This window comes from Physcomitrium patens, chromosome 12 (assembly GCF_059467195.1).
Source record: "Physcomitrium patens ecotype Gransden chromosome 12, ASM5946719v1, whole genome shotgun sequence".
Classification (NCBI taxonomy): domain Eukaryota; kingdom Viridiplantae; phylum Streptophyta; class Bryopsida; order Funariales; family Funariaceae; genus Physcomitrium; species Physcomitrium patens.
The window spans coordinates 7,641,621-7,668,711 of NC_143421.1; the positions used below are offsets into that span (position 1 = coordinate 7,641,621).

General features: G+C 40.7%; 2 protein-coding genes and 1 pseudogene across 4 annotated transcripts; all 3 read right to left on the bottom strand.

Moving 5' to 3' along the window:
* Nucleotides 1–3,825: 3,825 nt before the first annotated feature.
* LOC112289677 (spliceosome-associated protein 130 A) lies at nt 3,826–9,044 on the bottom strand. The gene is made up of 4 exons (XM_024535097.3): nt 6,269–9,044; nt 5,321–5,877; nt 4,628–5,119; nt 3,826–4,446 (listed from the first exon to the last, which is right to left on the bottom strand). Exons 1-4 carry the CDS (start codon nt 8,724–8,726, stop codon nt 4,309–4,311), a joined length of 3,645 nt encoding a protein of 1,214 aa, XP_024390865.1. The 5' UTR covers nt 8,727–9,044; the 3' UTR covers nt 3,826–4,308.
* Nucleotides 9,045–11,888: 2,844 nt separating this feature from the next.
* Nucleotides 11,889–16,088, bottom strand: LOC112289563 (SEC1 family transport protein SLY1-like; annotated as a pseudogene). Its single transcript, XR_016505767.1, has 4 exons — nt 15,406–16,088; nt 13,907–14,477; nt 13,107–13,465; nt 11,889–12,932 (listed from the first exon to the last, which is right to left on the bottom strand). The product of XR_016505767.1 is annotated as an SEC1 family transport protein SLY1-like (transcript).
* A 1,375-nt stretch (nt 16,089–17,463) lies between these two features.
* On the bottom strand, nt 17,464–26,425 carry LOC112289561 (uncharacterized). 2 transcript variants are annotated; one of them, XM_024534825.3, is made up of 21 exons: nt 25,518–26,425; nt 24,347–24,450; nt 23,914–24,000; nt 23,643–23,718; nt 23,304–23,378; nt 22,930–22,983; nt 22,702–22,761; nt 22,451–22,567; nt 22,120–22,214; nt 21,594–21,799; nt 21,140–21,237; nt 20,895–20,998; nt 20,569–20,734; nt 20,103–20,225; nt 19,938–20,020; nt 19,570–19,714; nt 19,378–19,407; nt 19,150–19,220; nt 18,574–18,980; nt 18,181–18,312; nt 17,464–17,966 (listed from the first exon to the last, which is right to left on the bottom strand). In XM_024534825.3, the coding sequence occupies exons 1-21, from the start codon at nt 25,554–25,556 to the stop codon at nt 17,746–17,748; spliced, it is 2,493 nt and encodes an 830-aa protein (XP_024390593.1). In that variant the 5' UTR covers nt 25,557–26,425; the 3' UTR covers nt 17,464–17,745. The 2 variants fall into 2 exon arrangements, with proteins under 2 accessions (XP_024390593.1, XP_024390594.1); XM_024534826.3 differs by having other exon boundaries at nt 20,103–20,222; nt 25,518–26,395.
* Between the last annotated feature and the right edge of the window lie 666 nt (nt 26,426–27,091).

Consider the following 27,091-nt stretch of genomic DNA (forward strand, 5'->3'; position numbering starts at 1 on the left):
TTTGTGAAAAATGAAATGGGAATTCACTAATTGATGGAAAAGTATGCTAAAAGGATACTAGAAATATCTCTACAAATGGCCTCATGTCTGAATACTTTGTGTGAGATTCTAATATCAGTAAGGATCGGAAGTTGGAATGACTGTACATGTTCTATTTGCATTCAATCATCATTCCGAGTTTCATTGCTCAAGGTGTGATAACCCCTACAATTTTACTACCAATTGTTAGGCAATCCTATCTTGGTTAAGTGGTCATTATCAAGTTGTATTGTTGCACTAACTTGAATCAAAATTCATATTGATCCACAATACAAGTGACCATTATGGAATTTCAAAAACAAAATTAAATGCCTTACAATAACACTACATAGATCTTACAATATTTAAAAATAGTAATAATAGATTTTTAATATAATAGATATTTTAAACGAAATATTAAATTATAATTAATAATTATTGTATTTAGATTACTATAAACATTGTCAAGTTATCTATTCTATTTTTTTTATTGTCTTTGAAATAAAAGTATATTGAATTTAAGTTTGGTAATTAAAGCTTTTTTGAAAGCTAAAATGTATTACATAGATATATTCTTAAATAGAAATATAAGGAAACTAGAGTTTAGATGTACATTGTGTGACAAAACTAAATCAACTATTAAAAAATGGAAATTTGAGCCTCCATGTTAAAAACTTGATAAATGATTTTTTATATTTCCATTGTTTGAGAATATTATTCCAAGTTTGCTACCTAATAATCAATCAATAGTGACAAATAAACAAATTATGATTAGAAATTGATATTTCAATTCTAACACATGTCATGACTTAGTTGTGCATGCTTCTCTACATCAAAGACAATGAGGTTGAAGTAGAGGAATTCAACATTGCAAAACTCAAATTCTCATGTATATTTGGACTATATTTTAGTTCAAAGCTCTCTACATGTTCTTTGAGGATCTTATTCAATAATTATAGTGTACTTAAATGAGCTTTTTGCTAGTGCTAGAATAGACCATAATAACTCTATTGTTTTGAAGTTGCAAGTTGGTAGTTTTACAAGCAATGTAGCAAATGAATTGCAGGTAACTCATAGTTATGTCACATAAATTAAAAAGAAGAGATTGTCCAATCTTTGAGCTTGTAGTAGTAATAGACTATAAGTACTCACATATGCATATAAGAGAGTATGTGTCAAAGTTGTTACATTATGAGATATTGATGCATAGCTATTATAAGTGTTGATACAATGAAAAGGGCTTCATGCTTTATTATAAATAAAGCAAAAGAAGATAAAATTGAATGAGAAATATATTAGAAAGTGGCTTGAATTTTGTAGATACTATAAACATTGGACTATTTGTGACTAGAAGTGTATTATCTTTTCTAATAAGACAAATATAAACTAATTTTGCTTAGATCGTTGCAATTGGTGTTGGATTTATAATATACAATCTTACAATTCAAGACAGTTTCAATAGATAATAAAGTTTGGTGATTGTTCAATGATGGTATAGCATTGAGTGACATTGTCATATAATAATACAATTATATGGTGAAAAGAAGAAGAAAAGATTACATTATAGAGGAGTTTAAATAAAAATACTTTAGCAAATTATCTTAGAAATATAGATAATAGAGAAGGAGGTAATAAAAGTTAATAAATGCTAATGTTGTCTTCTTGAAAAAGAAACTTCTACTTACTTTGTAGAGACATAAGTGAACCAAATCAAAGTAAATGAGATAAATAATTGATATAAGTATTTTTAGGAGGAAATTGATAATAGATTTATTTTATTAAAATTTACCTCAAAATATAAAAAATTGATACCAGGAGAGGACCAATTATAAATCAAGGTCAAAATCAAACCCTAAGGTATAAAACTGCATCCCTATAATGATTCTAGAATTCTTTGGTTGATAAGATAGTGGGATTTGGAAGAAGACTTATGAGAGGATTTTTTGAGAGTTAATTTCATGTAATTTGAAGGTGTATTAAGATTTTAAGGACTTTCTTAGGATTTACTTAGATTTTTTTTGGAATTATTTAGAATTTGATTAAGATTTGATTATGGTTTAAGATTTGTTTGAAATTTGATTAAGATTTGATTTAGTATTTGATTAGATTTTAGAATTTATTTAGGATTTGGTCTAGGATTTGATTAGGTTTTAGAATTTGTTTAAGATTTGATTAAGATTTGGTCTTAAATTTGGTTAGGATTTTATTATAATTTGATTAAGATTTTTTTAGGATTTTTAGATTTTAAAAAGGTATTATTTAGAACTACATTAAGATTTGGTTAGAATTTATCTATGGTTTACTTAGGATTTATTTATGGATTTTATTTTTAGTATTTTTAAAGGATTATTTGTTATTTTTTATTTTTTATTTTTAGTATTTTAAAAAGATTATTTTTATTTCTTTAAGATTTTTAGTTTTGTATTTTTTCAAGATTTTTTTTATTATTTTTCTTTGAGGTTAATTTATTATTATTTTATGTTTCTTTTGTAATTTCTTTTAAATTTCTTTTGAATTGGTTAAAGTTTGATTAAGGTTGTTAAGAATTACTTAGAGTTTATTTGAAATTCTATTAAACTTGGTATGATCTTGTTGTTTTATTTTCCATTTACCTTCCATAGCTAGGTGCTTGGTGCATTCTCAAGCAAAAATTCATGTTATATGACAATGTTCTAAGGCCTTGGCACCATTTTTATAGTTGAAGGAAGAATGATTCAACATCAATATAGGAAAATATTTCAAAGAGATTTATTATAAATTGTAATGGTTTGTAATCTTTATCCTTCCCATTTGATTTTTCAGCATGATAATGATTCCAAACATGCAATAAAAAGTGTCCTCCAATGGTTGAGATCAAAAAGGTTAATGTTCTTAAGTGGCAAATGTAGTCTCCTAATCTAAATCCAATTGAGCATCTTTAGATGTCTGATGTCTGACCATGCTCCAAATAATAGGTCATTTAAAGAAATTACCACCAAAGAAAGCTTCAGCTACTAGCTGCATAGATAATAAAATATCGTCTATTACATAGCAATGCCAACACCTTTCATTGAGTTTTGAATCACTTGTATAAGGTATTATGGATTGTTGGGAAGCTTGCATGGCATTGGAATTATAAACAACAATCATTTGTGCTTGTGCATCTCCACATGGGTGTCGCCATAAGGTTGAAAATAGTGGGGTATTTGATATATTCAAAATAGAATGTTTTGTCAATCTTTCGGCAAAGTAAAGATTTTATGTCAGGTCTTATTAGTTTACTTACATACTCTTGAAGAGTCATGCAAATCCCAACCCCATCTTTTGAGAGTTGAGGACCAACAAATGTGCATGACAGCATGCATTTTTGCCACCCTTCGTGACGAATCTTCTCAGCCCGAATGAGAGTCGTCAAAGTTTACTGGGGTGCAAGTCTATCCGGCAGCTTACCGACCCACACAGTTCGCTTTGATGCCGCACCACCTCCTTGTCTCGTGCAGTCCTCCTCACCGCTGCAGAGACACCTTATCTATACTCGAACAGCGTAATGTAGGGTGAAATAGAATTAGAAATTGTGCGAAACATTTCCTCGATCTTGGAGGCCAGTGATGTTCTTGCCCATAAGAATCAGGTTCACAAATCCAATACTGAGGATGCAGAAAATTGAGAACGCGGGCCATGACATCAATCATCAAAAGCAGACATCTTCCAAGAAAACACATAAAAAATGTATCAGTATACTCAACATTACTACGTAGACTCACAGTAAACTAGCTTCATTTGCTGCATTAAACATGTTCACATAGAATTCACACGATGTGTCCACAATTGAGAAAGAGAAAAGCAAATGATTAGTAATACAGGTCTCCATTGACTTCCAATAATCACATGGAGATACAGGAAAATGCAAGCGCAACGGGCGCTGTATTGCTTGCGTTCACCTTCTGAGGTTTACTGAGTCAAGTATCCAGGATTCCTCTCTCGCTTGCTGGAAGGTCTGCCATACTCAACATTGCATGCGGTTGAAAGGTATTTCAGAAAAGCAACAACGATGATGCGGCTAAAGCTACCTTCCAATTTTTAAGTGCGTGCACATATTTCAGATGTGGTGGAGATGAGTCCCAAGTGCCACAAAAATGCCGAGAAATCACCCCGTATACCTGGGAAGGAAAGCTCTTAGTGCTTCTTCATCGTGCTTGGTCACTCTGACGTACGTATCTCTACAGGTTCAACCTGGCTACTATGAAAGAGTGGGAGGTTAAGTGCTGGGGTACAGGTCGGACTCTATCAACAATCTCATCGATTTTGGAATTAAATGATTCGATTCTTAATGTCCTCGAGCTTCTTCAAAATTTCACCTGGGGTTCGATCAAGGTCATCGGCAATTTTCTTTTGCAGCTCTGAAGTTAGCATTGGATACTGCTCACAGAGATCTCCATCGATTACATCCTGCAACATCCCGCAAAAATCATTTCTTAAGTAAGCCCACGGTCACACAATCCTTACTTTTGATCATTACTGCCCATTTTATTCATCTTATACTACAGTTGCATACAGAGATTTCGTGAAAAGATTAAAGGACTACTTTGTCCTCAAAAAACAGGAATAGGGGAAACAAGGAGCAACAAACCTTCACAGGGAAATACGCAGATCGGAATCCCATATGATCACGGCCACACAAAGGTGGGTTCTCTTGTCGCAGATGCATCTCAAGGTGGGAGAAAAAGTCTACGTCTTCACGGGATGAAAAAGGCAGAAGAGCCCCCATGCTTCCCATGATAGTGCCATAAAGAACGCTCTCTCCTCCTCCTGGAATGAGGGATGCTTTCTGCAAGCTTGTAACCACCTCTCCAACATGAAACTGAATTATCTCTTCGACCTTGTTTGGTGCACCGTTCAATCGGCCTTGTTCCCATTTAATTTTACCTCCAGTAGGGTCATCTTCTATCTCCTCTGAAACATCTTGGGGTAAGCGCATGACATAAATATTACCAAACTTGTCCGCTCCAGCCATAGTGTCAAAATCAATGTGAAGTGACGCAGTTAACCACCTCGGGCAGCTATCGTCCGCAAATGTATACAACTGGTTCTCATCCCGTCGGTACTTCACATAATGAAATGACTGCACTACGAAAAGCACGGATTAAAACAACTAGCAACCTCTTTTCCCTCACATGATAACACCAAGAACTCCAACTCCTAATAAAACATACATCCATAGTTGAATGAGTAGGACAGATGAACTCCTAAAAGAAAGGGTTCCACACTCGACAAGATTGTCTTAAAGATAAAAAAGATAAAATTCAAAAGAAAGGACATGTACCTCTTGAATATCACCAACGTATATCCTATCGCCATAGGTATGGATAGCAATAATTGTGTTCGGGAAATTTTTATTCTCACACTTACGCAGCAGTTTTCTTTTCCCAAGATCATATATTCTCAACACCTGACCTACTCCAACCAGAAGTCGACCTTGGAACTGACACAAAGCTGTAGGGACCCCATCAACAGGAGTCTTATGCACAAGTTCAAGAACCTTTCCTTCATCCGCAAACCTGTATATGTGAATAAATCCACCAGATGCTTCTTTCTTTGGCATAAACTGCAAATCCTTAGCAGTTCCAACAGCTATAAGCGTCCCCAATTCCTTGTTGTCATGGAAATTAACAGCGCAAAGGCTGAAGGCTGCTTCGTTTTCTTGCAATTCCAGGAGACAGGTGGTTGTGCTCGTCTTTGGATCCAATACTCGAATGCATGACGCCCACTTGTTCGACTCTGCTTTTGGATATCCATATTGCTCATCAGGAAGAGGTTCCTCGTCCTCTCCGTCAGCCATATCTTCGTCTTCTCCATCTGCTTTCCCATTTTCGTGACTATCTGTAAAAAGAAAGAAAGCAATCCGTTACAGAAACAGTGATTTACTCTAATGTTCCTTCAAAATATGACATGTATCCTTACGTAGGATAGCTTATTGACTAACTAAAATGATTCACATGTGTTGAACTGAATAACTTAGGTGCAAGGAACGAAAACATTGTTACAAGTATAAATAAAAACGGCAAATTATATACTGAAAGCACTCAAAATACGGCAGCAAGGTAAATGCAAGACAAGACCCGACGGAAGTTCCCAACCTAATCGCCTTGCATGCACAAGAAAAAATACAGCAATTCATTAGCAAAAAAGGAGACTGACTAATAGACACCTCTTGGCAGCTATCACTTCATTGAACCTTGAATGGAGATGCAAAGAAATATGCACCACTAACCTGCAGCCTCCACAGCTTCCTTTTTATTCGCCTCCCGATCCTCTGTATTAAAAGCACCTTGATCACTCTCGAGAATGATGAGAGAATTCTGTTTAGGATGTAAGATGAACTTGCGAGGGGTGTACCGGAGAGGCACAACAGTTTGATTAAATGTCTCGCCAAGTCTCTCGATAGTAAATACACGAAGCGCATCTCCCGCGACTGCCACGACACCTTCTGCGCATTGATCTGACGAGAACGATGCAGCATATTCCAAGGTTTCATACGACAAGGGCGTCAATAGGAAATGTCCTTGATGAATGTAACCAAGCCAAGGCCTGCTGGAAAGACATAACATCGCCCGTCGACCCCTAACTAAAGCCGAGAAGAGCTTGGGGGCTCGCAGGCCTAAGAATCGGGTTCGTGTATCTGATAACTGTCCAGTTACCATATCTACCTCAGTCCTGAGCAATACTCCATTCTGTAATCCAGCATTGAGAAAGACGCTCGCTGGATGATCTGCGCCATCTTCACCTCCAGTCGAAGCCTGCACCTCAAGGAGAAGGAGCGACTCCGGTGGAGATGAGACTGCTTGCACACTCAAAATCTGCATACAATCATCTGGGTCCAACGAGAGGATTCGAATTGTGCTGTCATACGAACCCACAGCTAAGAACCGTGATCTTTGACGGCCTTCAGGCACTGGTGCAATGTCAAGACAAGCAACATCTCCTGTCATGTCCCGCTTCTCAATTTCCATCAGTTGGCCCGACATGTCCATCTCAAAGTATATAAGCTCTCCCCCACTAAGGGCAATGACCACCTGCATTCGATTGTATCCGACTTTCACAATGGTCTTCTTTCCGGGTGTCTTCCACTCGTTGATACGCCCATCGGCCCTGATATGACGAATACCACTTGGATGTACCTGCATGAGAGAATCGTCACCCAGAAGAGAAATTGCTAGAGAAGGAGTCGTGTCTAAAAAACCACTGTCACTTACTTCCTCTACGGTCTCTCCAATAGAGAGCACCAGTGTAGCGTTCACAAATGACACCACGATGTAAGCATCGAACTCATCATTTGCGTGCTTTTTGACGGTCCATACTGCACTTGGCACTCCAGGAAGCGGAGATACAGCCATTTCTGTGACTGCGAGACCAGGACGCAGGATGCGAAGGGAAGACCTCGGACCCCTTCCACATAGGGAGAAAATTTGTGGAGTTTCCTCTTCAAAAAGATTTGCAACTTTCATGTCCATTATGGGCATCAAACTCTCAATGTCATCAATTTGAACCAAATTCTTAAGTTTCCTGGGCTGGAAGAAAACAGGCTGGTAACCCTCTTCAGTTTCCACAAGAGTGGACGATGATGACTCCACCTCTGGATCTTCACCTATACTTTGGAACTGATACAAAGAATGATTTCCAAACTCCGAAGCGGCAAAAAGAAAACCCGCTTTCAGCACGCACATTGCAGATGTCACAGGGATGGTATCGAAGTACTTAATTTTCAGCTCTGTCACTTGATCATCCTTATCGTAATCCAAGGTGACTTTAAATATGTCACCGTATTCGGTTTGCAATAAAAAGAAGAACAGAGCTTTCTGCTTATGCGTAGCGGCGGACACAATCAATACTCCTCTGTTCGGGGGCAGGTCTTGCCTTCGTGGAATAACGGCACGGACATCAGGCTGGTTTTGATTCTTGTAGATAACAAAATTTTCCGCACAAACGAGCACCCCGCTAGGTCCATCCCCCCCACCAGGCACTGTGACCAACATGTTAGCTCCGTTATCAATGGGTTCGGTCCATTTCCGAACGACATGGTTAAGCCCTAAATCGAGCTCATAAAACGTCAAATGCTTTTGGGCTTCATTTGCAGCCTGCCCTGTGGAGTCCTGATCCGCCTCAGAATAATCCAGCTCAATAGCTGCGAAAATAGGGTTATCAAAACCACAATCTACACCCGTGATAGAATAAACTATGGTATGCGATTTATGAGCCTCCAAGGGAGAGGAGATCGTTAGTCGTGCAGCATTGTCACGATTGAGCACATAAACCAGCTTCTGCTTCTCGCAAGCACCGATCATAACAGCACGCCCCTTCGGATCTACCGCTAAATATTGCCCAGGTACAATCCTCCGACACCCTGACTTCCCAAATGTCTCCTGATGAACCTTTTCAAACAGGTTCTTCTCCTTGTTATACTCGAGGATCACTATCCGGCCAGAGTCCGAGCCTACAACAATATAATCCTTCTGCGACCCCGTGAGGCGAAATTGTGCCAAAGACCGAATTGCTCCAAATACTTCCACCGAAAGCAGCGTCTGAAGCTTCCCATTATCGTCGGGTCGCAGCAAGTCCAGCACCTTGCCCCTGGCTACCACAATTTCTTGCGTCTTGCCGCCCGTGAAGTTTCCATACGTAGCACAAACTATTCCCGTTGCCGGCTGCAAAGTCAAACTATACAAAAACATCGTTCAGCTCTTCCAATAAACCCCTACTGAACTTCCTTAGTCCTCGTCTTCCTCCTCCTCCTTCTCTTCTTCTCCTTCTTCTTCGTAATCTCGGAGCTGCAAATATTCGCAACAAGGAGAAAAGAAAACTCACGGTGCTAAAACCCCAAACCAGCTCAATGATAAAACCCTACCAATGCGAGTGTCTATTGAGCAATGGACCTGGATGTAGCGCAACTGATCCTCAGCCTACACCGCAGGAAAATCTGCGAGGTGCGAAACTGATGGACCCAGTGCCGATGCACCAGTGCAGTCTCTGCGTACCCTAGAAACACACAGCATTGCCCATTCGACGCCCACGACGAGGCTGGGTCACTCAAAGCGCGCGCAAGGAAGAGACACACTGCACGCGGGAGTTGGCGGCTGTTAGCGGCTGTTTAGGTCTAATACTTTTTGAAACAGAACCCAAAAAAAATAAAACACGCAGACCGACAATCAATCAGCATTTCTCGAAAATTTATTAGCAGCCACTAGAATACCTACACATGTAAAACTGGTGAATGTTGTAATGTAATTTTAAAATGGTGAATGTTCATGTTGAGTTTTTTTTTCAGTTAGTTAACTGAGCAGAGGTTAGTTGGAGTATTCAACTCCGATCTCTGATTGAGAAGGCAAAAACACTGACATTGCAATTTTGGTCACATGAAGAATTCACTTCCTGTTTTTTGCAGGAGGTTATACTCTTTGATTATAGGTCATGCACACCTTACGTGTGACACCGTGTGAACATTTTGGGTGGTGCATTTCCTTGTCGGAGTTGGTTGTGAAGAGTGCGGTGTAAAGACGGACAAAGCTTAGAATTGCAACTGTTCAAATGATGCGGAAGAGGAGGCTTCGTAGGCACCAGGAGACGCCTTCTGTGGAACCCAACTTTGCAAGATCAATTCTGCAAACCCCTCTGTTTACCAGGTTTAGACACACACACATACTCCATACAATTTCATGCACCATTTCGCACGATGCCTGCGAGTTCCACACCTCTATCGCTCTCTCTCTCTCTCTCTCTCTCTCTCTCAAGCCAACAAGGCCAGTCAAGACGCTGAATCCCCGTGAGATTGGAACCGTCTAGTCGTTGCAGCAGCCTCCCAAGAACGCTTCGCCTCGTTATCGTCTCGACCACACCGCATTTGCAGGTTCATACACGAAGGGACACACCGGGTCAACTACAGTCCTGAGAGCTCAAGAATCTGGACGCTCGCTGAATTGTAGAAAGGAATAGCTTCTCCTATCTCATACCATCTACAGATATTCAAATCGGATAGTATTCGACCTTGGTGCGGCACTGTTGGTGATTAGAACATCGCATTGGAATGGTCCATGATGAATATGAGCTTGGGTTGACGGTGGCAGAGCCCAGCAGATCGAGAAGAATCCAAAGCAGTGAAAATGTTAACCATATTTCCATGCTAAGATAAGAATACGAGTGGGCCATTAGGCGCACTGAGTAGGAACAAGAGCTGAAATGACAAGGAAGAGATGGGGATTCTCATGGTGCGGAGTCAGACGGAGCCGAAGTGCAGGAGCGTCACCGGCAACGTTACAACGCCGCGCAAGGTTGCCATCATGCAAAAGATGTAAAGCACATTCTGCGCCGTCCACGCCCAGATGATCCAGGTCTAGGTCACGTTCGCGCTCAAGGGCCTCAAGACACCACCAGTTCCGGAAGTTAAAGCTATTGTTCTTCGGCAAATCAACATCCGTAGGCGGCGGCAAACGCACCTGCAATTGAAGAGCTCTGCCGATAGTGTTAAACCCTGATAACAAACCTCGAAAGGTAAAAGCCTTTCACGCGTGCCAGAGCCAACGACGAGGGTGCCACGACCATCAGTGCCACAAAGAACAAGCGTAAAGACTGCGAACCTTGAAAAACCCCAAATTGAAACCATGCTTAGTATCAATGCAACATCATGATATAGTACAGAACAGTGCCGTCATGGCCAAATCATTTAACCTGTGCAAACATACGACAGAGGATTGAAACTGCAATAGCTGGTCTGCAGTCAACTGATATTGATCACACTTCGTGAATGCAGATTCTGCACCATCTCCGAAAGATATCCTCTGTACGAGCTTTGCCACGGGAAATGCTCCAACTTATTAGCAACCAAAGAGCCTGCTCCTTAGCAATAGTGCTCAGAACAGAATAGTTGGCGCTCAGTGAAGTTCAGTTAAAGGCAAATTATGTTCTAGGTATCAACATGGTCAACAATGACGTCTAGGATGCAAATTATTTTTTAATTAATGAAACATACGAGAATGACTAGTGCTGGTGCTGTTAAAGGTTTAGCTATGGCAGGAATTAACTATTTCTAAAAAAAGTAATTTTTTATTATATACAAATCATAATATCTTGATTGAGTCTTCTAACATATCAAGCTCTTCATAAGCTTTGATCAGAAACCATCTTATTTTCTGCATTGAGTACGTGCAATTGTATATCTGTCTTAGTCTATTGATGTTGAGTTCCTCTTTATTGTAGTAAGTATTTTCCAGCTTTCCATGATTTCGTACTTTTACTAGTTGATACTCCTCAAAGTGTTCACTGATTTCAGAAGGGGTGTGGATAACAAAGATACTGAAAACCTAGAAAATGACAATGAACTTACCCGTATCTCAAGGTTACTGGCATTTTCAAAAGAATAAGGAAGAATCAGCGGTAAATTGAGCTGGCGTTTCAAAAACACATAGCGGAGTGTGTATCTAAACTTTACTTACAGACAAATGGTTGAATTTTGATGATCTATAAATATCTGCAATTGCAACATCAACTCTGAAGGGTCAACCACAAACTTGAATCTGAAGCCAGCTTCTGTTCCAACTCCTCGGTATGAACAAAAAGCATAACTGCGTTGCTTATGCAGTAACATGCTATAATATTATTGAAAATTACAACCATGATTTCACAAGCAGGTAAAGAGGCTCTGCATTAACCAGAACAAGAACAATTGAGTAAAAAGAAGTGAAGAGAACTGAGAAAGCAAGTTATTAAAACAAGGCAACCCGCTGTCACATACAGTAAAGCTGCTACGAATTTCGCAGAGTTCTCATTATGTACCCTAAGTGATTACATTATCTCCTAAACTTCTAATTTAATAAATAAACAAAAAATGTAAAACTACCTTCCATTATGGACTTACAAAGTATTGTTACCGTTGCAGTGAACTAACGACCTAATTCTAACTACAAGCATACCCCAATCAGCGAAAAGGGATAAAAACAAAAATGAAGGGGTGAATTAATGACAAAAAATCTTCACATTCTAGGAAGATGAGGCAACTGTAGATCCTACAACCCCCATCTTTCTATCCAACGTAGCAAGCTGTTCAATGAAATCATTTCCTGACAGTATCTCGGTACTTTCATAGATAATGTTCTTCGTCGGTTGCTATTGCTGGGAGAATTGCAAACTTCCATACTCGAGGTAATTTCCTCCCCCTATTATAAAAAGTATTGCCTCTTTGAATGGTCCCTGGGAAACACTATCAGCACCAGCCGATCCTTTTGGAGCTCGCGGATCAAATATAAGGTAGGAATCAGTTCCAGGAGATGATTTAGCCTCCATCAGAGCTTCCACGACGCGAATAAGGGCTGCTTGCCTACCCCCTGAGAGCAAGTTCTTGACACCTGCAGTAATTGAACTCAATGCCTGTTCATAAAACTGACCTCCCCATACACCAAGATTACTTCTGTTTGCGGCTTGAGCAGAAGACAACGAGGCGCTTGGGGACTTGATTCTCTTGACATAAAGGAATGCTGAGGGATCCACCTCACATTCTCTAAGGGTTGCTTCAACAGCTCCAACCTCTGCTGGAGAAGAGGTTTCTACTGCAAGCAGATGTACAACAGCTAGCCGCAACTTATCTTCTTTAGTGCCTTTACCTTGAAGATGTGCCATAAAGCCTTTATCAACACTGCCTTTTGAGAGCATCTCCTCTTCGATTGACGAGAAGCTTTCTAGAGAACGATTCATAATTTCCTTTAAAAGAGCAGTGGCAATAAGTGTGTGCTTGTCAACTATCCGCTTCCTTTCAGTAAGCTCTGGCAATGAGTTCACTGCATTCGCGAACTGCTTCGCACTACCCAACAATTCAGCATCATCAATAACATCAGCACTGCTCCGTGGTTCCTTTTTTACCTCCTGGATATCTTGCCTCCACCTAAACATTTCAAGAATCATCGTGGAGTACATCCATAATCACATGTTTTCCTTCACAGCCAAGGATCTGACGGAACTAACAAAAAGTTTATATTAATCCTGGCGAGATTACCAAACACGATACATTCCCCAAACACGATGAGCATCATGCGTTCATTAGTTGGTCAAAAACTGACCTTTTCATAGATTATCAACTTCCTAAGCTGCTTTGGGGTACAGAGCGTTTGCATTTGCAACCCAATACGAGTCGATATCATCAAGTTCATAAGTATTTACACCGCTCTTTCCCTTCGAGCCTAAACCGGCCCCTTCAACTTGAACGCGATTCAGTTTCATATTTAAGACATCATGCACAAGTGGACGATAGCTCCAGGAGTGCCGTACAGCCACTGATAATTCAAAATTATGATCGAATAAACAGAGGACAGGTCGTTGGAAAGAAAAGCCCATATGCCCAGCCTCTGTGAAGAGGTTATTTCGAGAAACAAGATGGTCTCGTATACGTCCATCAAGAATACCAGCTACCATCTCTGCGGGTCCACCCCTGTCAGCTAAAGTAACATATGTTATGAAAATGTAACCAGCACCTTAGTGTACCAAAATCCATTATAACAATAACTAGCCGCGTTATAGTTCGAAACCACACTAGCTGTTCCTGCTTATGAGGAGATCTTAATAGAAGTGCCACGTTCTACCCTTTGTATGTTGTGTCCTACATTGATGAGGTTCAAGTGCCCAATTCCCTCAATCATCTCACATTTTCTCCTAAAGATTCCATTCCAGTCAGTACCAAGCATCGTTTTCACCAACGTCTAGTAATCACAAGTTTCAGCAATTCTACATCATTCAACCTGTACACTACACAAAACTCAGGCATCAAAGCACAAATAACAATCCATAGAAATGAGATGCATGTTCCAATCGATCGACTCTTTAGAAGCAGAGATGCGGGAGAAATTTCTTACAGGTAAAAAAAATCATCTACCTTGCACATCGAATTACAGGAACAACCCCCAAAGTTGCAAGGACAGAGAACAGTCCATTAGTAATGCCTTCAATCACGGCTTGCACGTCTTGTTCTTGGGCAGCAGGATCGTTAAGATGCACATATGAAAGAGGCTGAGCAAGACAGAACATTCCATTTTCAAGCGTCACAAACTCAAGATACTGGTCATAAACCTTAGCGATCCTCTGGAAACAATCTGTTTTGAGCGTATCCTTAGCAAGCTCCTCCAAGAGCGACCAGGAAAGGGATGACGAAAAATTGAGGTGGAAGGCTTCGTACATCCCTCGAGATGCATCAAGCATTATTCTTTGAATATTTGCCTGCAGTGGTTGAACAAAGTAAATAGCTGGCATGTCAGGAACATTTTGCCGCTCCTTGGCTAGCCCCAAGTACAGAGTGATGCCATGTTTTCTCAGGGCGTTGACGCGAATTAGTGGGGATAGAATGTCGCGACAGAAATGGTCATAAATCAGAACCTTGTAAACCTCTTCGTCTGCTGTGCCCCCACTTAAGATTGGGTAATTAAGGTTCAACATCCGCACCACCGCATCTGCAAACACGGTGACGGGACTCAACTTCAGCCCTTGCATCCAGTTACAAATGATCATTTGTAAGACAAAATTTATAAAAATAAAACAATTCAGAGTTGCATGCATCACTCAAGTTGCCCACCACACCGAGTTAATCGATCTTATACCATGAAATCCCTGGCCTATAGCCCCTATCAAGCCTGCTAGAGCAGAGGTGGCCTTGTCCCGCAAGATCAAACCCCCAAATATAACCTTACCGGGACGAATCCGCAATTGTCAATTTGTGGGGCTTACAACCTCAACAGAATATATGGGGCTTGAGCTCTTGCGCCAGACAACCATTTATCCCTTGAACAGTTCTCCGAGAAGCCGGGAAACAAAGAGGAAGTGGAAATCCCATCAGGAAAAAAGCTTATTCTATGAATCAAAAGACTAATTCCTACGTGATCATCGATCTGTCATTCCGAAACCATAGTTTTATCCCGAGGAGCTCAAAATTATGCCCAGTTGACTGTCACTGTGATACTAACGCAAGCACGTGATATGAACCTCACATACTTGCACAGAATGATAGTCATGCATCACATTTCATAGACTTGCATTCAGTAAGAATTCAAATTATGCAATATACCCTAAAACCACCAAAAACTGTTCTAGTATTTCTGATGTTGCCACAGAAATCCAACATGAGTCTCCCTAGCAGTATCCATCCATACATCTTTAAGATTTACGCCCTGTAACACAGACTCAAATCTTCAACTCTAAATTTCTTTTCCATGGAACTTCACGAGAACATGCAGCTAACCAAATTAAACATACGACCAATATAGCATTCAGAGAATCATCCAAGTGAACTCACACATCGAGAGAGAACATTATCATTAAATCCGAACACAATTTCATTGGCCAGATACCACTCATCTTTGGGCATTCAATAAGTAGCATTACCAAGCTGTTTCTGCCGAAAAGAGAGGGCCATCGTCGGAGGAGAGCCGACTTCCGCAGCCGATCGATTGATTTTCTAAAAGACGCACTCTGAAACTGAAATGCCCATCCCGACACTCTATGCAACTGCGCCACAATCTGATGCACACTCCTCGGCACAGCCGGCTCTCCACGCCTTCTCTCCCCTCCACCCACAGCTCCTCTATGTTGTGCGCTTCCTAGATGGCTACTTCTAACGACAATTCGGTTCTAGGAAATGGTCTATGCGAGCCAACACAGAGATGGATTTCATGTGCAAATGTGGCACACCAGTGACGAAAAATCACGTAGCACTCCCAAAACCATCCCGGCTCAGACAGGGCAACAAGCTCACGCCATTCTCGAACCCTTCATCCAGTGTTACCTCGGCGCAGGGATCCTGTAACTCCTCAAGCTTCGCCGTTGTGGGGTTGACCTTGTCGTGGCTACAAATCACGTCGCACCCACATCGAGATAGATTCACCCGCTCGAGACCCATCCTAAGCTCTGCATCTCCGAGTAACGCCGGCGCCGGGTTGTCGGTCTAGCCATGGTTCTAACAGCTCTACGCAAAGATTACACGCATCTTTGCATGGAATCTCAGAACCAAAAGCCAGAGCGCTGTATTGTAAGTAGGGGTTGTTCTCGTCACACTGAAGAATGGCGTAATGTGAATGTGTGTCTGTGTGTCAAGGAGCGTGGGCGTCTTGCCCTCTTGCATTGTTACGCTGTGATAAGCTTTCACTGACATGGTTTGCAACTCAGGGTAGAATGGATCGCAGTAGAGTGTTTTTTAAGGAAGTCTAGCCCATTGCGCACCAAAGTAGCAGACAAATGTTTGTTTGCGTACTCATCAGAAATGAATATTGTGAATTAGAGAAAGCACGCAGGGTGAGTGAGGTGCAGATGAAGGTTGAAGAGCACAATTACAGATGTCTACCGCGATGCTATTTGTTGAGACAAATATCCATGGGATTCTCCTCTGCAAATTCTCCACACCCTTGCAAACTCACGCTCAACTTTTCCTTAACTCCGCCTTCTTTCGATTGAACCTTCATCTGCGAGCAGATGGCAATCTGAGATGCTTGAGGTTTGATGCTCCGAGAACGCCGACAATCAAAACAAACATTTATTTTTTATTCTTATTGGGTTAGAATCATCAAATATAGAGCCTCAAGTGTTGATATAATTATACAGTAATATCATCATGAATTGCATGCATACAAATAATGGTATTATTCTGTAGAAAAAATAAATAAAACTACACCATAGATTTGTTATGTAGTGTTTAAATTGTTCTTAAACAATATTTCAAATAGAAAGGAAGACTTGAAAAATTATGTGCCACCGTAAGATGTGCAAAGATAAAAATAAAAATAAAATAAACATTCAACAATAAATACATAAATAAATGAATGGGTTTGAATATGATACAAAATATGGGCATAAGAAGCAGAACATGTGCTTCATTGCATGTCGTCAGGTAGATGTCGCCAGAAGGTTAGATGGAAAACCGATTCTATGTGGTAATATCTTGTAGAATCCAGGTAGTGAATGGTAAATCATTAGTCACACTCATTAAACAAAACCACACAAATACCAAACTCTCACGTTTTGATGGATTAAACCGAATGCACAATGATTTGAACATTGTAGAAACTCAAAAACATCCCATTTCTGCAGTGCGTGTCTATATTAGCCACGTCTACCTCTTTGTTTGAAACGATCAAGACCACGCCGTCATTGGTTGCCAAAGCGAAAGTCTTCAATCTCTGAAACTGTACACGTAGATGATTGAAATCGAAGGTTCACCGGCCACCCCAAGCTGCTCTCCGGGGCTGCGGTTATGTTCCTTGCGAACCCGGTCTCCAGCATTACATTCACTGATGTTTTCATGTGCACCAACGTGATCTCAGACACTAGCTTACGCAGCAATCCCAATTCTTGCCGACTGCAACGCAGATGAGAGCAAAGATAGGCAAAGAGGGCGAAGGTGTAGAACATGGTTTTAGGTCCTAAGAACTGGAAAGCGAACAAATGAAATGACAACGCAATTTGGAGTAATTAACTCATAGACTGTCTTTAAGATAAGTACAAGCTTGCAGAAGTGGGTGGACTGTTGGAACATCCGCTTACAATGTGAATTTACTCAATTAACCAACAAGATGCTGGCAAATCGATGTTAATATGAAGCTGTAATGAGACACTAGACAGAAAATTGAGCTAAAGATCTCTGGCTCAACGGGAAGCTCTCTAAAACAATCAAGCGGGTAAGTAGTACCCATCAGAGATATACAAACCAGACTAAAACAGGATCACTGGACCTCACAACTTTTCCACGACATCGGACGGTATGTATTCACTGCGCCAATAATTCAAGTCGTTGAAATCAGAATCACCGCCAGCAGATTCTTTTGTATCAGACTCTCGTTTACTCTCATGATTACCCTTAAACAAAGGTCCAGCCTCACCTACAACTCCCTCCTTCAGCATTTTTTCCATGCTTTCAACTGTGCCGTCAGGATCAACACCGACGACTTCTGCACCTGAAAAAACAATACAGGTTAGCACCATCCGATTGAATCATGCCAGGACTATATTAACTGAAACCTCTATTCTGTCCATCCAATCCCAATGCGTTGATAAATGGGGCACTTCCATTCACTCTGAGAGTCTAGAATTGAAAAAAAAAATTAATTAAATTAAATTAAATACTGGCTTTCATGGTTGGAAAGAATACAGAGGATGTTGAAGTTTTACCCGTTATTGGATTGATCGAGTGGCCCATCGGAACCAAATCAGCACCAGCAAATACAAGTTCGGAAAAAGGTGACTCGGGCTTCATATCAACGTCGGTTGAATCAAGACCATGTCTAGCTGTTTCCACGTGCTCTGAAAAATGAACATTGAATGGGTTCTTATCATCAAACACAAGTCCGCCTGATGGACTAGCCACACATACTATCCTCACAAAGCCAAAACATCCATTTCATGATCATGAACAGGAAAGTCGGAAAGCCAGAGCACCACAAAATTATCACTCCGTAAACTTCAACATTCATGACAAAAGAGGTCACAGGTACAGGGACTCATCAGCAAGATAGCCCAAATCCAGTTTCTATAAGCTAAAAAAGGGTGATGGAAGCATAGTACCTGCACTGGGTTCTTCTCGTCGCTGGGACAATGATGGATCGTCCGATAGATCTACCTTTTCAAGCTTTGAACTAAATTCTGAGTCATTTAAAGAATGGTATGTTAGACTATCTTTGCTTTCGTGCTTTATTCCATTAAAAAGATCGGACTCAAATTTCGAAGTCATTTTTGCCGAACTAGCAGTGTCTACAAGATCTTCATCTTCTCCCAAAACCACTTCATCATCACTGCTGCTGTCCCCACTGCTGTTAGGAGGGGAGACTAAATTTGCGGTTAGTCCTTCGTTCCGAGAAGGTGGAGAAGACGTAACAAGAAATGTTGGAATTGATTCTTCTGTTGACCTAGTAAAATCATCTTGAAAAGCAAACCAGTTGGAATTTGGACGGAACATGCTGTCTGCCCTACCACTGCACAAATCATATCCGGCAAGTTCTGATTAGGGCAAGAACTCATGTGAACCATTCGTTACTGATTTCCAAATACTATAATGATAACCAACTATAGGATAAACAGAGCAACAACCAGAAAATAGAATAAGGGACATCATACAAAATAAGTTAATAAGATTGCAAACACCTGTCCTGATCTTCGCCAAGGTGCAAAGATGAAATAACAACTTCAGCAGACTCATCATCAAAAAACATGTCCTGCGCATAACAACAAACTTCAGTTGCCTTGAAGTGCACTCGATTTTGAATACCCATAATCTAAACGTAGACAACACAAAAATCCAATGAACATTCATAACATCAAGGCGGTACCAAACCTAAACAGCTAAAACAGGAGTAGAGTAAGGAAACAGACCTCCTCATCTCTCTCCATGGCCCCATGACCCTGTGCATTACAAGTTAAAAGGTGAAAGCAGTGATTAAATTGGAAATTCAGCACGTGGGATCACAAAAAGCTCCAAACACGAACAAAAAACAGGGCGACCAACATGTACCGCCAAACATAATAGGTATTCGTGACTAAAACTATCTCGGATACAGGACAAACCTCTTCAGCATCGTCATTGTCAAACATGCCGTACCGATAAACCTCGCGATTGATGTTAGTAGCCATGGTTGGTATGTCGTAATCCCTATCACGGAAGTCATCGTCGTCACTGTCCACAGGACGATCCTGAACAGCAGTAGGCCGTCTGAACAGACATGAGACCACCACATGAGTATTATCAAGAGTAAATTATCCTCATTGTTTGAGACAAGGTTTCATCAGAAGACTGAGGGTACTACGGTACCTACTTTCAAAAAGATAGATACACTAAAAGCTGACGACTTGATACTATTATGGTAAAATGTACAACAAGAAAAGTTACATAGTGCAGAGGAATAGTATTTTTCATTCTAAATTATAAGACATACCCACAAGACCAGTGAAACACGTTTTCAATTACGTTTCGTGGCTGCAAAACTTTTGACACCCACTCACTCCACTTTGAATTATCCTGCGAGGTAAAAGCAGAAATTAGCACTGAGTGACAAAAAATATGCTTATCAAAATGGCATTAAAAATCAAATGCTAAATACCTGTAGATGACCCTGAATCTTAGGATTCAGCAAAGAGGCTTGAATGATCTTGTTAGCGAGACGAGTAAGATGACCCATGTTCCCAATTCTTGTGCTTGATTTACTGACAGTCGGCTTTGACTGCTGATCAATTAAACAGTACAAACATAAATCAACCCGGTAAACAGTAATAGAAAACTCAAAAGACATACAAATTGAAACTTCATTCAGATCAGGTGGTCTTTGAAGGACTAACGCCACGAATATAGGTTGTGGACACAACCAATTATGGAATAAGAACATCGAACACCCATGATCATGATCCAACAACCAATCACACATCATATGGGAAGTGCCCTGGCAAATGTTGGCACCCCTGTATTATCGAACAAGCAATGAGTATCATTGAATGGACAAGCGAATTTAAAACAAAGAACCACTCGTTTAAGAAAACACATTCAAAGAATCAGCCAAGTTAATTTCTTACTTCTGCTTGACTGTCTGGGGCATACGGATTCTCATCAACGGCGAGTAATTTATCCAAAAATTTACAGTCTTGAAATAAGTGATCGATCAGTTTTTGATTATTGCTCTCCAAGCACGAAGTCACAATACTCTCCACATGATGATGCAGCATATTATTGAAGGGATAACTGCGTCAGCAAAAAATCCAACACACAAGCGACTCCTGGTCAAGCTACAAAAATTAAAATAAACAACACATACTGGCTAACATGGTAAGTCATCTGCTTACGTGCACAACACGCAATTTAGATAATACACTGTAGAAGGGGTCTGGACACCAAAACATACTCAAAGAAAAGCTTCAACACAAGTTGAATTGCTCCAGAGTTGACCAACTCGTGTCTAGCACCATCACTGTTGGCTCTCAACAGAACCGCGATGAACTCCACAATCTGCCCAGGAATCCACATCAGAGAATTATAGCAATGATGAATGAACTACTGAATGCATCAAGCTATCACTGACAGACAAGCTGTCCAGTAAACAGCATAAACCTCATGGTTCATTACCAATGACAAGTTCATAAGCCTAACCTTTAGCCTGTGAACACCCAACGGTGGCTGAAGTCGTCCATAAGTCGTAGGTAACATCTTCTCATCCTTCGAGACGTCCAATACTGCTAGCAAGTCCCCTGCACACAAGAAGGGCGCAGCTTTGTGAGAAAATAAATGCCTGCCATTAAGTGAAATTCAGGTATGATCCAACAGCAATAAGCGAAATCCTCAAATAGTGGCAAGTCAGCTCTGTTAGTGTCCAGCTAATGGTAACTCATCTCTGCTAACAACCTGTCACGAGAAAGAAACCATCTGAACGCAGCATCCTGGCTCTCACCACTTCTACGAAACTTATAAGTCGAATCTAACAGCTAAACCGATCAGACGAATAAGTCGTTCTGCTCTGTCGACCAGCTACATGAAAGAACTTCGAGTTCTCCGACCGCTATCACAGCCAATAATGCATCTTATGGTGCACGTCGCGTCAGCTCACCTAATCTTTGAAGCATGCCTTCAACGGTCTCCGGGTTTGCGGTAATTACAGGTTCAATAAAGTGCTGACCGCGAGCGGCTCCTGCAGCCGCTATTGAAGCAGCTCGCTTTGGATCCAAGAGAGATATACAAACAGAAAGCGAATGCAAAAGAGTAGACTTGGACTCCGGATCCTCCAATACATGATGAAAGAGACGCCCTACAAACCTGCCAAAACAAGTCAGGAAAATGAGGTGAATTCGTGTATACGCTTGAGCTAGAACAAACCAACTTCGAATCTTAAAACATCCTCTATATTGCACGTAAATTATTATGTTCCCATTAAACATCTATTCTGCAAGTAAATACGTATTTAAAGTATGTGATGCGAGAGCTACCGCATCGTCCCGATTGGAGACAGTCTAAGAAAAGCATCAATAGACATTTTCAAAGAATGACCTATTTCATATCGTAAAACTTTGAAGCCGTGATTATTCTGTATTAGATTAACTACTACAGAACAGATGAATCAAGTACAAAACACTTACTTTGGGCTAGAAAGTTTTGAAGCAAGTGCAGATGGAGTAATACGCGTCACAGCTGACAAAGTCTCTGCGGCATTTGCATGAACTTCTGAAGAGTTCTGACATCACAACGCATAACAACTATCAGTTACGGAGGAAAGAAGGGTTACCAGAGACGACAGTGAGACAGATACTTTAGACGACAAACATACAATAAACTTCACACCATCAACATAAAATGAAGGAGAATAAGAACACCTAAACAGGCTCACAGATATTCCAAAAACCTCGAAACAACTCTATCAAACGCTTCTACCCCAGAACCAAGATACGATGAATTGCAGGATTATATTACCGGTGGACTAAGCTTGTCTACAAGCATCTCCAATAGATCCGTGTCTGCCAACCATTGTAGTGAATCTACATGAAAGACATACATATGTTCGTCTGCGCCGACAAGCCGAATCAGCACCTACAAAGGCAAACAAACTCACAAAGTTTACAATGCGTAGTAAAAATGCTATGAAACAGGAGGTTTGTAACAGAAAAACAGAGTCCAAGAACGATCAGGAAATCCACTGTCAAGTAAAGATATAAGGAACTTACCTCCATAACGGAAGTAATACCAATTAAATCAACCAACTTCTTCAACATCTCTTGGTGAGTCTGAGCAATTCAGACAAAAATGATACATTAATAACTAAAAATATTAATTCATTATACGCAATTATCATTATGAATGATGCACATCCAAAAAACTGCTCCACCTGTCGCCATATAGAGAGAAAAGAAGCAAATAAAATATTGAGAGCAATAAGGAGCTAGCAGCCTTACTTGCAAATAACGCATCACTGGAACGGTCTTTCTAAGCAACAAGGAAATAACAACCTGCATCAACAATATGCAACACAAATACAAAACTTATTGCAACACTACAATTAAGCAGAGACTTTGGCATGTACGACATGTAAAAAGATAATCTGAACTTCCACATACAAGCGTACAATGACATTTACTTACAATTCATTACAACAGTCAGAAAGACAACAAAAACTGTAACTTGCAAATTTCAAAACTTTCTCAATATCTAGAGACAATTTTAAGACTAAATCTCTGTAGAGCCCACAAAACTTACGTATAATTGTTCACCATGAACGAAAACAAACAAATAACTTGTAATGGAATAGAGCCTAAGAACGACGATTTACCTTACTAAAGTAACCTGCCAGCAACGTCCCATGTGGCCTATCGGCCTCCAAGAAAGAAAAGAGAAAATTCAAGATCTGCAAAAGAGATGGTGTGAGAAAACCAAAATACCAGATAACAGAGTCGTTCAACAAACCTTTAAACTTCCCTCTCGTAAAATTATGAATGCTGCATGAATTTGGATTATCAGATGAAGGTACAGCCTCAAACATCGTAACGTTTAATTTCTTAAACAAACGCAAAAAAACTGCCGCAAACTGTAAGATTGCCATACTTGAGCAATAAGCGTTCCCTTAACTATAAACAGTAACAACGCTCAAAACAAGACATTTGGGGAGTACCTCCTCATCCTCAACTAAAGTCTTGAATATGACATCTATTTCACATGTGAAAATTTCGCATGCAATAAATGGAAACCTGCATAAACGGTGATGAGATTTGGCTTCATTGATTTAACCACCACGAAAACTCACACAATAAATGACTGTATAGGACTAAAAGTTTAGGTCAATGATCAATCAAAGTGCGGGCAAAGGACTAACCCGACACCACGTTCTATATTAGATGTCGCACAAATGATTGAGGTCAACTATGAAGTGAGAAATAACAAACTTGTATGAACGCTTGCTATCGGCGTCCTCTGGTGGCTCCTCAACCACATAACGAAGCAGCGCTTCCACTTGAGCCTTCCCACGCAAGCTGTGAAAGAGTAGAATCCATAACATGATTGGAAATAAGGTCTCGGAAACATGAGTCTCGTCAGAAACAGAGAAACTCACATTACAAACTACCCAATACCACATTTCAAATATCACAAAATACGTTTCCTGAACATTCCATTAACTCGTATAAAAATCCCTCCAGTATCATGCAGAAAAGTTCGACAATGAGTTCAATAATAATTAGAAATTCCTTTCAAATTTCCACGCTGCTGTACGATAACTTACACAGACAGCTGATAGAAAGCCCAACTAAATTACTACAGATACATTGTACAAAGCTGGTAAGAATGAGCTGAAGCAGAACCACTAACGAAGATCCCTACAAGTTGATTAGCCGGCTATTAAGAGCTTTGCACTCTTGAATGATTTCATCTTCATCCAGGAGCTCTTCCAAAGTGTAGACATCCTTATCCAGCACCGAGTCAACCTGTATACGTGACCACGGCCACAATTCATTAACAGCAACAATCAACTGTGCAAAAACATGCACGCAACGACAAAGAACAAACCAAGTGCCCCTATTGCATTTCTAATAGCAAAAGTGAAAAATAAGCAAAAGCCTTCACAAATCACTTCTTGTTCGATCTACCGACATTAGATTTGAAATCTTCGAAACTGACGATGCAAGCAGTAGGCATGCATCATTTAAGTAGCACAAATTCATTCTTTAACAAAGCCGCTCATGTATCTAGCTTGATTGTATTTTGAGCTTGGAATGATAATCAAATATTATTTTTAAAACCAAAAAACCGTCGTCAACCTCAAACTGGTGTTCTCATCTGATAAGAGTACTGAAATTCCAATACACTGTCTCTAAGTGCCCTTTAAAACGTATTTTAGATAATACTTGATAATTCATGCACGACTTGCGGACCACCATGTATCCGTTACTAGGTAAGCTACTTCAATGAGTAACTTCAGAACCCGCGCTCAATGAAGTATCCGTCACAAATAAAATCGAAAAACGCGCGACAATAATGAAACAGCATCCTGACATGGTGTGAGATAGGATTGCAACAAGTAACAAATAAAGACGGCTCATCAGCCGACGTTAAAAATAGGCGCATTGCCACTTAAGATTACGAAGATTATTTTATTCCTCAGAAGCACGGCCCATCTCATCCAGCGACACTACTCCGTATTGCTGCTAAAATAAAATTACAACCATACGATTGTTGCTAAGAGAAAAAAATTACAAGTATATCACAAGCAACGGCTTCTACTTGATTAAAAAAATAAAATAAAAAAAAGTGAGGTCAGTAAGGCAATCTTGGATATTAACCTTTTCGAGAAATTTATTAGGATGGAAAATCTTAAGTCGGTAAGCAATGGAAAAGAGGGCAATAACGGTACGACTGAGAAATTGACAGCCCTAAAAACCCTTTCCTCATGCACGGGAACCAAACCTGACTTCTACGAGTTTCATGGTCTGAAGCAACTGCATTCCCGTAATGTTTCCAACCAGGAATGGAGACATTACACGAACGAACTCACCGGAGAAGTGGTCGATAAGCCAGGCACTCGCCAAAACATTTTTTTTTCCCCCAAAAAAGCTTCAATCTCTGTTGATTATCGATCCCCTGAATCTTCGTAGCTCTTCACACCTTTGTCGTTTGCGGCGATAGAAACACTAACCTCCAGCGCTTGTCTCTTAACGCTTCTGAATTTCCCGGCCCAGATTTTTTGCTGCTGGAAATACCTCAACTCCACCTCACTGTCCGGGAATGCACACTCCTCAACCAAGTCTTGCTAATCCGCTTCCCAACACCTTACTCCCTTGATCCTCTCCGCTCAGGAAAAGCACAAAGCCCGCTCAACTGAGCTGCCTGCACTGTGACCTCGCTCATAAGATCTTAGCACCAACCTCCGTCGGATAACACTTTACACACGCCTCTTTGCAGACTCGGCTGCATCCACACCTTCATTCCCTTCTCACACAACAGCAACCACCCTTTCCGCGAAGGACTCCTCCTCCTCCTCTCTACACCACTTCACTGCAACCAAAATAAAATGTATACTCTCGCTGTCTCGCTCTCTCTCTCCCTCCACAACAGCAGTAACTACCTCAGACTCACTGCCGCCCAGAATTCAAGCCACTCACCCCCTTTCCAGGACCAAGATGCGTCGGACGCCAACCGAACCCTAGTGACCCGCTCCGACTTCCAAACTGGTCGGTTCGAAAAACAAAAAAATAAATACTAACAAATCACAGCCAAAAATTACACTAGTACTAGGAGCTCACGGAGCATCAAAAACGATACCCTCTGCAGTCTGCCGACAACCGCGGAGGATGCCAGCCAGGGTAATCGCAGAGACAAAATCCAGGGCGAGGAGGGCATGAATGGGCTCTGCAGCTGAATGCTCGCTCGCTCATGCACCAAAGCCACACAGAGAGGCTCCAAACGTGTTTGCCTCGCAGGGCCACAGGCCTCCGAGGTCGGAAAATGTCCTCGTTCTCACAGGGAGAAGGGGCTCCCCACCTCAATGAGCCACCTCGGATTCTTCTTTGGGGGTGGGAATGCGAATGTGGATAGTTCTTTCGTTCACACAGGCTTTGGCTTCGTGACTTTGTCTTCCACGTCAGCGTGAAGAGGGTGGCCATGCCGTTTCTTATAAATAACTATTTTTTGGAGGGCGGGAGTCCTAGTTAGCACCGAGAGTGCCCAGTCATCCCTTGTCGGGGAAGACGCAGATGTTCCGTTGTTGGGAGTCGAACCCTCGCCGAAATTAAAAGCTAAAAGTAGCCCGAAGGCTTTTTCCTATAGCGTTTACCCTCCAGATTTAGGAAGTTTGACCCCTATCGTTGATTTTGCCAGATTCCAAGTACCCTAGAAAATGTCTCCATGTGACCATGCATGCCTTAGTGAAGGGTCGAAGTTGATTCATTCATTTTCATTCATTTTCATTCTATAGCATCGTACAAAGGAGATTAGATCAATGTGTTTGCACCAAATATTTATATATATGCGTGTGTGTTAATGAACTGTTGCATTGATTCATAAGGATATTCCTTTTTTAGTTAGTTATTTTCTCATGTTTGTAAAGTATTCAAAGCAAAATTAATTCTT